The 12,261-nt window shown below is 41.7% G+C and overlaps 1 protein-coding gene across 1 annotated transcript; it reads right to left on the reverse strand.

The window, feature by feature from the left end:
* Window positions 1-2,784: 2,784 nt before the first annotated feature.
* Window positions 2,785-7,938, reverse strand: NDUFS5 (NADH:ubiquinone oxidoreductase subunit S5). Its single transcript, XM_045548196.1, has 3 exons — window positions 7,827-7,938; window positions 5,552-5,769; window positions 2,785-3,008 (listed from the first exon to the last, which is right to left on the reverse strand). Exons 2-3 carry the CDS (start codon window positions 5,765-5,767, stop codon window positions 2,904-2,906), a joined length of 321 nt encoding a protein of 106 aa, XP_045404152.1. The 5' UTR covers window positions 5,768-5,769; window positions 7,827-7,938; the 3' UTR covers window positions 2,785-2,903.
* Between the last annotated feature and the right edge of the window lie 4,323 nt (window positions 7,939-12,261).

Raw genomic sequence — 12,261 nt, forward strand, 5'->3', positions numbered from 1 at the left:
AATCCATTTTTTATCACACATAACTATATGGTGTAGAAATGGTTCACCTTTATGTCATGACAGCAAAGAAAGGCAAACATCAAGACAATTTCTCTTCTGATGCTTGTTTAATTCATGCGGTACCCATCTAGCCAGCTTCATCTTGCTGATTTGTTTCAAATAGTCCAGTGTTGCTGGAATAGTAACGTCAAACCTTGCTGCTAATTCACGCGTAGGTAGGATTCGCTTCCACTACAGCTTTCAGCTTATCATTATCCACCTTGGTCTCAGGTCGTCCACATGGCTCATTTTCAAGATTAAAATCACTAGAACAGAACTTCTCACACCATCGACGTACTGTGCATTCATTAACCACATCCTTCCCAAACACTGTTGACATCTTGAGCTGTCTGCACTGCATTGGTTCCATGATGGAACTCATGTTCAAAAATAACACGAATTTTCTACTTATGCATGGTTTCACAAAAATTGCTTTTAAAAAAATATGAAAGATAATCGCAAGCTAAAGATATGTTTAAAAGAATGAGGATGTACCTTCATAATAAAAATAAAACAAGAAGTGTCAAAGTGAAATGTCAGGGATATCAACTGCTAAATTCAGTACTTAAGGAAATCAGACATTTCATACTTAATAACCTAAATGTATACATAAATTAACACAAAATGAATCCATGACCCAAATGTAAGACCTAAAACTGTAAAGTTTTTAGAAGAAAATATAGGGCAAAAGCTTCACAACATTGGATTTGGCAATGATTTCTTGGATGTGATACCAAAGGCACAGGCAACAACAGAAAAGATAGACAAATTGGACTTCATGAAAATTAAAGTATCTTGTACATCAAAGAACACTATCAACAGAGTAAAAAGGCAACTCATGATATGGGAGAAAATATTTGCAAGTCATATATCTGATAAGGGATTAATACCTGAAATATATAGAAAATTCCTAAAACTCAACAACAAAAAAAACCCTAATTCAAAAATGGGCAAAATACATGAAAAGACATTTCTCCAAGAAAATATACAAATGGCCAATATGCACATGAAAAGACGCTCAACATCACTAATCACTAGGGAAATGCAAATCTAAACCATAGTGAGATACTACTTCACAGCCATTAGGATGGCTATTGTTAAAAAACCAGAAAATAGTGAGTGCTGATGAGGATGTGGACAAATTGGAACCCTGTGCACTGCTGGTGGCAATGTAAAATAGTACAGCTGCTGTGGAAAACGGTATGGTGGGCCAGGCGCGGTGGCTCACGCCTGTAATCCTAGCACTCTGGGAGGCCAAGGCAGGTGGATCGCTCGAGCTCAGGAGTTCAAGACCAGCCTGAGCAAGAACAAGACCCCGTCTCTACTAAAAATAGAAAGAAATTATATGGATAACTAAAAATATATACAGAAAAAAATTAGCCAGGCAGGGTGGCGCACGCCTGTAGTCCCAGCTACTCTGGAGGCTGAGGCAGGAGGATTGCTTGAGCCCAGGAGTTTGAGGTTGCTGTGAGCTAGGCTGACGCCATGGCACTCTAGCCCAGGCAACAGAGTGAGACTCTGTCTCAAAAAAAGAAAAAGAAAAAGAAAACGGCATGGTGGTTCCACAAAAAATTAAAAATAGAGCTACCACATGATCCAGCAATTCTGAGTATACACTTAGAAGAGTTGAAAGCAGGACCTCAAAGAGGTATTTGTACATACATGTTCATAACAGCATTATTCACAATAGCTAAAATGTGGAAGCAACCAAAGTGGCTGCTGACAAATACATGAGAAAGCAAAATGTGATATATACATACAATGGAATACAGGTTGCGTATCCCTTATCCAAAATGCTTGGGACCAGAAGCGTTTTGGATTAGGGATGCCCTGTATTACTCTGCCTTAAAAAGAAAGGAAATTCTGGCTTTGCTACAACATGGATAAAACCTTGAGGACATTATGCTAAGCGAAATAAGCCAATCACAGAAAGACAAATACTGTTATGATTCTACTTATATGAGGTAGAGGAGTCAAAACATAGAGACATAAAGTAGAATGGTGGTTGCCAGGGGCAGGCAGGAGGGGGCAGTTGGGTAGAGAGTTTCACTTTTGCAAATGAAAGCGTTCTGGAGATGAACGGTGGTGATGGTTGCATGACAATATGAACACATTTAATGCCACAGAATTGGGCACCTAAAACTGGCTATGGTAGTAAATTTTATATATTTTATGATAAAAAATTTGGAGAAAAATGTTACAAGATACCTGAGGTTTCAATTATACTCTCAACACTTAATTTTCTAAGCTTCATACTTTTTACATCTGGATTTTTCTTTTAAAAACATGTTTCTAATCATGTCAATTAGAAGTACTAATATACCACTGATATAAGATAGCAAATGAAAACAATGGCATTGCTTCTTCAAAATTAAATTATCCGAACTGGGCATTTTCTTAGCCTTAGACTTTGCAGACCTCATAGTAAACACAACCACTGTCTCTACTGCCCTGCCCCGCAGCCCAAGTCTGTTTCATGGAAAATAAACCAGAATGGAAACATTAAACAACACTGCAACTTCTTAAATGAGTTGACCTATTTAAAGTATCTCATACATAGCAAACTTTCATAAAATATTATTCCCTAGATGCTAATTTTTAAGAACAGATAAAGGCATTTTTTCAAGTTAAAAAAATAGGTTGTTCTTTGTAATGAGACTGTTGAATAAAAAAACCTTTTGCACTGGTAGAAAAAAATAATAATCTCATTATAGAAAAGTATGATCTGAGAGAAAACAGAACAAATAGGATGGAGCAATCCTTTATTTTTACACATTTTGACAAAGAGGTTTTCAGGAAATCATCTTTCCAGTGAAGAATGAAGAACGTGAAAATCAGCCTCCAGCCATCAGTTACTGCTCTGTTCAGGGCCTAGGCTCCCCCTTGCCCACGTGGTGAGGTGGAGGGGTGTACTTCCCTTCCTTTATTAGCTTATCCCGCTGCTTCTTGATGGCACTCACACGTTGTATCTGTCAAAGGAAAAAAGCATTTAAACTAGGGGAAGATATGCACCAGAAAGTGAGGACTGGAGAAACTGAGTCAGATTTTGGTTTCACTTTTAAACTATGGAAGGCTTTTCATCCTAGAGGGCCTCCAAGATGAAGTCTGCCTTTAAAGAATTAACTTGAAATCACTTCCCAAACTTTTTAATAAATTAATTTCTGGTATATATAATACCTCTTTGAAGACCAATAACTAAGATGTTCTTAATATACACATACAAATACAGATTTTTTTTTTTTGAAACAGAGTCTCACTCTATTGCCCAGGCTAGAGTGCCGTGGCATCAGCCCACCTCACAGCAACCTCAAACTCCTGGGCTCAAGCAATCCTACTGCCTCAGCCTCCCGAGTAGCTGGGACTACAGGCATGCGCCACTATGCCCGGCTAATTTTTTCTATATATATTTTTAGTTGTCCATATAATTTCTTTCTATTTTTAGTAGAGACGGGGTCTCGCTCTTGCTCAGGCTGCTCTGGAACTCCTGAGCTCAAATGATCCACCCGCCTCAGCCTCCCAGAGTGCTAGGATTACAGGCGTGAGCCACCATGCCCCGCCTGAATATAGATATTTTAAAAAACTCTTAAGAGGCATATTTGTGTATACTAAAATCTTTCAAAATATTAAAAGATCATTGCAGAACTTATATATTCCTGATTGCTCTACATGAAAGTGGCACTGCTCTATGTTAAATCTTTCTCTGAATTAAAGGCAACAACCACTTAGTGTTCTGAATAAAAGCACAGGCTCTGGAACCAGCCTTGTCAGGTTCAAATCCCAGCTCCACCACTATTACTATCCTTAATTTTTCCTTGACTCAAATTTTTTTGTTTGTTTGTTTTTGAAACTGGGTCTCACTCTGTCTCCTAGCCTGGAGTGCAGTGGTGTAATCATAGCTCACTGCAACCTCCAACTCCTGGGTTCAAATGATCCTCCTGCCTCAGCCTCCTGAGTAGCTGGACTACAGGTACACACCACCGTGGTTGGCTACTGTTTTTATTTTTTGTAGAGACAGGGTTTCACTATGTTGCCCAGGCTGGTCTCGAACTCCTGGCCTCAAGTGATCCCTCCCGTGCTGGGATTACATGTGTAAGCCACCACTCCTGGCCCAAATTTTTAACTGTGTAGTGGGTAAAATAACAGTAACTCATCTCACAGCATTGTTGTAATAAATAAATGCATTATTATATGCTGAGAACTTAGAACAGTGCTTGATTCTAATTTCCCGATTCACTAGCTTCTTCACCAATAGAGAGGTATCTAGTTATTTAGGGTGACCTCTAAAATGGTAGGTTATCTATTCATAAATTCACAGGATTAGAAAGTGACCTTAAAGTAACTCTTAAATTTTTCTACAGAAGGAAACCAAGACCAGATGGGAAAGTGATTGCCCAAAGTCACGAAACTAGTGGTGGCAGAACTAGCATCAGAACCTGGTTCTCCTAATCCAGTGTTCTTCCCACCTCCCTACACTGCATCCTCTTGGTGTAAATTTTTCAAGATTAGGTAAAATCTTAATCTGAGCAATAAATGACTGGGGACCAGAAGAAAGGAAGTAAGATGTATTGTGAACTAAATGACTGGAAGATGGCTATGACCAAACCACTGTCCCTCTGTAATACTAAAATATTACTCACCTAATGATCAATATTCCTGCAGAGATCAATGCAAAATTATTACCTGACACTTCCTCATTCCTTCCAAGTTTGGCTTCATTTTATCCAAATGCCAACAGCAGATGTTAAGAGGTAAAACATTTTTACATTTTGATCCAGATAACTTTGCCATAAATTTAACTGAAAATCTAAATTGTCTCCCCAAACTTCAAGAAGTTGGGAGTAATAAAAATATTTCTATTTGTTATATCTAGAGCACAGAAAAAGGCAAAATGATAGCCTATACCCAGAGATTTCTTCTCTGAGGGAGAATAGGGCCCTATATGTTACACAACTCATGCAACTTTTGAGGAGGTGGATACCATGCTGCTAACATCCTTTTTTTCCTTGCATCTTTGGTCAGGCTCAACTATAGCCATCTCATTAACATCTCTATCTTCCTCAGTAGAAATGAATCCAGAGATTGTTATACCATGTCCAATGTAATAGGTCTGCAGGGTTAAACTTCTTCTCTAATGAGAGTTCAATGAATTTGAAATATTTTCACCCAAAGATTTTCAAGTACAAACATCCAAACTGGTTGATATTCTTTTCTCTATAGCCTAATGAAAAAATGGAAATATGCATACATGAGTTTCTAATCCCGTGGCTACACCAGAGTACAAGCTAAGGAAAATTCAGGAGAAGAGGAAGAACATGGGGACCAATGGGCCATCCTCAGATCTGAAGGCATTTAACTTCTCTGAAATGGTACCAAAGTAGAAAAGGTGTTTCACTACAAAAGCTCTACCAATTCACCTTGGGTAGCCACTGACCAATGACCAATTAAAAACTCTCAATATTAGCCCCAAGGAAACAAGGAAGTAATTCAGCTTCCACTACCATCACTTCCTCACCGTTTTGTGCCGAAGTAGACATTCAACGAGATCATCATACTCTATCTTGCACTCTTTCTCTGCCCGGATAGTACCAATTCCATGTGCACATTCTATCCACTCTTTTTCAAAAGCATGGCATCGAGCAGGAATCCTGTGGGGCTGTTCACCACTTTGGATTGTCATCGTACGATCTATGTCAAGGCCCAGCCTTTTCTGTATATCTAAGAAAGGCATGACTGTAATGGAAGATAAAAAAATAAATAAAATGCCACAAGAGTGCAATCAAATGAGAAATTTATAAGAAAAAATGAAATAGTTAATCATGGAAAACAGCCCTTTAGAAAGCTGTGTGATACTATTCTCTCAATTTCTTATCACCAAACTTTTTCATTAAATAGCTTCTTCCAGTTTATGGTAGATGAGCAATGTTTGTGCTTTCACAAAACTTAAGGAAAAGAGAACTAGACCTAAAGAACAAGGCATAAAAATTCTCTGTATATCGGTAAAGTCATTTTTATCAAAAGTCAAAAAGTGTTTATGTTTTGATTCAATAATCCCAAATCTTTGAAATAGATCTGAAGAAAATAACTGAAAAGAACAAAAAAGCACAAGCACAAAACATTTCTCTACATTTTTCCATCCATTCTTTCCATATGAACTTGGATGACATTTCTCCTGAGAAGCCCTCCTGAATTTGGTGATCCTCTCTAGAGCAGCCTCAACTTTGATAGGAGTACTTTGCACACCACTGTAATGGGCTATTTACTTGTACATCTCCCCTGTTGGACAATGAATGCTTTGAGGGCGGGAACCAAGTAGGAGCTCAGTAACTGCTAAGAAAATGAATTTCAAACAACTTAAATGTGCAAAAATAAGGAAATGGGTTAATTAAATTCTGGTATCCACTTAGTAGAATATGACATTGGGAAAAAAGATAATATATGGCAAATACATAATAATGTTAAATGAGAAAAAAAAAAGAGACTACAATAACACCAAAGAAAAACTGTCTTCATAAGAAGACTGGGAAATCCATGCCACTGCACTCCAGCCTGGGCAACAGAGACCCCGTTTCTCTTTAAATAAATGTTTAAAAATTAAAAAAAAAAAAAACGACTGGAAAGAAGTGCACACATACACACACAGATGTCAATTTGTGTATGCATGATAGGTTTAAAGGTGAATTTAATTTCTAAAGTTTCTTCCCATTCTTTTTTTTTTTTTGGAGACAAGAGGCTCGCTCTGTTGCCCAGGCTGGAGTACCGTGGTGTCAGCCTAGCTCACAGCAACCTCAAACTCCTGGGCTCAAGCGATCCTCTTGCCTTAGCCTCCCGAGTAGCTGGGACTACAGGCATGCGCCACCATGCCCGGCTAATTTTTTCTATACATATATTTTTAGTTGTCCATATAATTTCTTTCTATTTTTAGTGGAGACGGGGTATCACTCTTGCTCAGGCTGGTCTCGAACTCCTGACCTCGAGCAATCCACCCGCCTCAGCCTCCCAGAGCGCTAGGGTTACAAGCGTGAGCCACCTCGCCCGGCACCATTCTTTCAGTCATTTACTTTAGTAACTACATTCCAGGCACTGAGATTGGGGTAAAAAAGCAGCTCCAATGTAAGCACTAGAGATACACACGGGAAACTGGGAACCCAATGTAAGGCACACAAGTGGATAAACAGCTCGAAGAAGGAAGCACCGACTCTGTCTGGGAGACTTTGAAAATGCCTTTAAGATCTTCTGATGCTCGTTGAAGTCGGAAAAGAAAACAAAAACTAAAAAAAAGTAGAAAAGGAAAAGAAAATGCCTTTAACATGGGTTAAGAGTTCACCAAGTGAAAATAAGTAGGCACAATGTTCCAGTAGAGCGGCAACACAAGTTACAACCGAAGGTGCTGGGTATATTTGGAGGACACTGAGGCCCCAGAGCGGCTGGAGCGCAGAGTGCACCACGGGAAGAATGAAATTAAGATAAAGAGGTTGGCAGGGCCGATATCACGCAGAGCCTTGAAAGCTGGGATAAGAAGCATGGACTTTAGGTTAAGAATCAGGCCAAAGCACTAGTCCAGCAGAAAGCTAGGCTAAATTAACCCGGAAAGACAGTGGAGAGAGGTGCGGTCTCCAGGCTTCGGTAACATAAGCTGTGTGGATGAAGGGGCCCGGGAAAGAGAGAACACTCCCAGAGTTTGGGTCTGGGATAACGGGACACCCAGCAAGCTATGAGAAAATTTGTTAAAGATATCTCAGAAGGAAGGTCCTTAGGCTGAATTGCCGCGCAGACATCGCAAAACCTACCGTCCCGCCGCAGTGCCCTTGTCTCTTCTTTGCCGTCCGCCGCTTCAGGATCACCGGCTTGCGACGCAGACGCCTGCCGCAAAAGGTGCTCGCTTCACGACGTTGGTAGCGCGACGCCGGAAGTCCACCTTCGTTTGCCGTCTTGGCCCGGAAACTATAGAAACCAAGGTCTGCGCCTGCGCAGCCGTCTGCCTTGGCTTCCGGAGACTTTGAGACTAAGCTGCCCTTACCTAGACGACCGCTTTAGAGAAGGTCCCTAGCCATTAGTGAGTTCTTGCTGCTTTCTAGCACTGTTACAACAGCTGATTGGTGAGAGACTTGACCAGGGCCACACCAGAGAAAGAACATTACCTGCTTCCTACCCACAGTGGTGGTTAAGCACATGGACTGTGAACCGAAACCACGTGGGGTCAAATGCGGGCTCCCCCACTTCTATGTTGACCCCCCCACTTCTGTGTGACCCTGGGGAAGTTTCTTAACTTCCCTGTGCCTCAATTTCCTCATCTACTAAGAGAAGATAATAGTACCCATGGGGTAGGGTTGCTATAGGGATTAAATGACATATATAAAGCAATGAAGGCAGGGGCTGGCACAAGGAAAGCACTCCGAGGCGGTCGCAGTTCTTTGATGTCTCAGCTTATAAAGTTTGAAGATCCACTGCTACCATGCCCGACATCTGTTCCAGAGTCTCCAGTGACTCCCTTTCACTACATCAAAGCCTCAGAAATGTTCCGTGGGGGCGGGGGGGGGAGGCATGGAGGGGGAGCAACAGGGTGTATGTAATAACATTCACTGGGGATGTGGGAAGAAAATAATAGAATATTTATACTTTTTATCTAATCCTTTAAAATTTCTCTACTGTGTAAATTTTTATAAAGTGCATAACATTGCAGCTGTACTCATAAATAACGTGTAAATAAATATTTATTTGGGGTTTGGGCTGAACATTTTTTTAAAGTGGTGTGCTGTCAAAAAACGTTTAGACCCTGGCACTGTGGCTCACTCCTGTAATCCTAGCATTTTGGGAGGACAAGGCGGAAGGATCGCTGGAGCCCAGGAGTTTGAGGTTGCAGTGAGCTATGATTGTGCCATTGCACTCTGGCCTGGGTGACAAAGTGAAAATAGTTGGTCCTTCTCACTTTTCCAGCCTCATTGCCCCAAATCCCCTGCCTAATGGCTTGCTGTTCCAATATATTCCAGGAAAGGTCCTGCAGTCTGGTTTCTTTGCCCTTTGATTCCTTTCCCCAGAATTGACACTACCCTTACCCCCATTTTGCATGCCCGATTCCTGCTCTGCTTCAGGACTTTTGCATAGGTTTTTACCCCAAATAGGTTAACTGTCCCAAAGCCGAGGACCACTCACTCTAGAGAAAACTGCTAAGGTCTCACAACTTAGTGGTTTCATTCAAGCATTCCAATTTTCCCCTGCCCCCAGCCCAGCAGATACATACTCTGCCTGAAATCAGAGTTTCAGTTCAATTAGAATTTCCTGAACACCAGCCTGCTTTGGCCTCCTAATGTATGCCCAGCAGAATAGTGGATTATGGAATTGGTAAGTGAAGACCCTTGCCCACAAAGTACCAGTGGCAAGGTATCATCACCCTTTGCAAACCCGCAGGCTGGGCACAGTGGCTCACACCTGTAATCCTAGCACTTTGGGAGGCCGAGGCTGGAGGGTCACTTGAGGTCAGGAGTTGACTAATCTCTCCCCACCCCTTTCTTATTTGTTGGTGGTATCATCTTCCAAGCCACTTAGGCAGGAAACCCTGGAGTTGTATTTTGCCTTTCCTCCTTCTTTCATCTAGTATTTAATTATGGCCTGAGTTCTGTCAAATATTCTGATTTATCCCTTCCTTTCTCCCAGGTCCTCACATCAATGTCTTGCATGACCAGTCATCCTAAAACACAGATTTCATTGTATCGGTTAGAGATACCATACAGGATTAGTACAAAGATGGGCAATGCAAATGCCTCCAGGGCCAAACAAGGCTATCAGGAAATGACGACAAAACAGGATGATAAATAGTGACTGATACTTGCCCTTAGTTTGAGGGATGGAAGGAGTGGTGGGAAATGTGACAAGCTGGAGAGCAGATGTTCTGTATAAAGGCAGCAGCTCAGCTCCATCTTATGAGAGAACCAGGGGCCCAAACTGTCAAATCTTCAAATTTGTCAAAAGAAGGTATAAATCTGTTGTTATTATTTAAATGTGAAACCTCCCACTTTAAAATGTGGGGCAACTAATTTTTTAAAAATTGCTGGCCAAACAAAACGCAGATAGGAAGTTTCCTTTGGGCTGCCAGATTCCAAAACTTAGATTTGGGTACAATGGAGGCAGCCAAAAGAATTTACTTTCGTCTCTGATGGCCTTTTGCACCCAGTCTTGCTCCTTTCTCATTCACTCTTTTTTTTTTTGTTGTTTGAGACAGAGTCTCATGCTGTTTCCCAGGCTAGAGTGCCGTGGTGTCAGCCTAGCTCACAGCAACCCTGAACTCCTAGGCTCAAGCAATCCTCCTGTCTCAGCCTCCCAAGTAGCTGGGACTACAGGCATGCACCACCATGCCCAGCTAATTTTATATATATATTTTATATACATATATATATATATATTTTTTTTTTTAGTTGTCCAGCTAATTTCTATTTTTTTTTAGTAGAGCTGGGGTCTCGCTCTTGCTCAGGCTAGTCTTGAACTCCTGAGCTCAAACGATCCGCCTGCCTCGGCCTGCCAGAGAGCTAGGATTACAGGAGTGAGCCACCATGCCTGGCCCATTCACTCTTGTATTGTTGCCTTGATCCTTCAAAAAACACTTCCATGGCCCTTGTTGGGCTCTTGAGATGAAGACAATCAGAATGTTGTGGCAAGTGATCTGTTATAGAAAGATGAACAAAGCACAAAGGAGGAAGCCATCCATTCTGCCCAGGCTGTGTTTGAGTTATCAATGTTTCAAGAAAAGGTAAAAATTTGGGGGTTTGGCATTGAAAACTCCTCATCCATTTCTAAATTCTCAGATTCCACTGCTTACCACTCCCACTCAAACTTGTGTTCTCAGCCATCCAGAATTGCTCTCAGGCTTCCAAGCTTTGTAAGGAACAGTTTCTTCTGTCTGGAATGATCCCACCCACTGGCTGCCACCCTCCCACTGTCTCCCAGGCAAATGCCTAATCCGTCCAGATCCAGTTTATCGTGTGTAAAAGAAAATAAAAATCTCAGGATCACCCCTCCAACTCCTTACTCAAAAGGGAAGGAAACGACTCAGGCAACTGTGAAAGATTAGCCCTACAGATCGTTCATAAAGACATTCCTTTTTGGCCTCTCATAAACAAGCACAAGCAAATTCTATCTAACTTTAGGTCTGTTGGGTAAGCCTAATTCCTAAAACTAGTCTGATTCCACACTAATAATGAATTATAAGTTTATCTTCTCAGGTGCAGAACAGAGGACAGGATCGAACATTCTTCCACCTACCCAAGGACATCTACATAACTGATGCTTCCTTTGCTTCTCTTTTCTATTCTAACATTCGCCATATGTTAAGATGTAGATGTTCTTGGGCCACACAAGAATGTAACCATTTTGTCTCATTACCCACCCACCCCCTGCTTTTTTTCCTTTCCATATACTCTATCCTCCTTTATTGAAGCTCCCAAATGCCCCTTCAGAAAAATAGCTACAGATTTGTCTGTGGTTTGTTTTTCCCGGGCCATGTCCTCAAATTTGGCTTCATAAATCCCCATTGATTATTTGCCTCGCCTCACTTATTTTAGATTGTCACACACCATTTTCTGTTGAGGAATTTCTAGGCCTTTCTGATATGCCACCCCCCTCCACTGGAGCATGCACACAGCCATGTCACCTTGGGTGTGCAACGATGTCAGTGGCAGGTCTTCCTCCACGCCAAAGACCAGAAAATGACAACTACCAAAATGCCCATGCCAGAACTGAGCCTGTGCGTTGCTATGGTACCCACAGGCAGCTGCCTAGATTTAGATGCTCCCTAGGCCACCAGGGACCTAAACTTTGACCACACCCTTCCCACTCTCCCCTCCTTTACCTTTTCTTTGCCTTGCTCTGCATATCCTTTGCTTCATAGGAGTGTGTTCTTAGAACAAAATCAAGTGACTTTATGCGTAGAGAGGCAAGCCCCAGTTGTCACCTTTTTCCAAGGCTCTGAGTCCTGGTGGAACATGACTAGGCATTCACAGCCAGGGTCACAGCGATCTGTCTTCCCCAACATAGCCTTGCTCCTATTTTCAAAGCATAACAGAGCAAGGATCGAAGTCCTAATCAAAGGCCCTCACTCCCACCCCTTGAGCAAGCCTCAGCTGCTGCATGAGCACAGGGTGTCTAGACAGTCACTAGAGGGACTAATGTCCCTCTGGGTCTCCATTCACAGGACTTCTGTCCTCAACTCATAGGGTGTTTTCATGTTTACAC

The sequence above is a fragment of the Lemur catta genome, chromosome 3 (genome assembly GCF_020740605.2).
Source record: "Lemur catta isolate mLemCat1 chromosome 3, mLemCat1.pri, whole genome shotgun sequence".
Classification (NCBI taxonomy): domain Eukaryota; kingdom Metazoa; phylum Chordata; class Mammalia; order Primates; family Lemuridae; genus Lemur; species Lemur catta.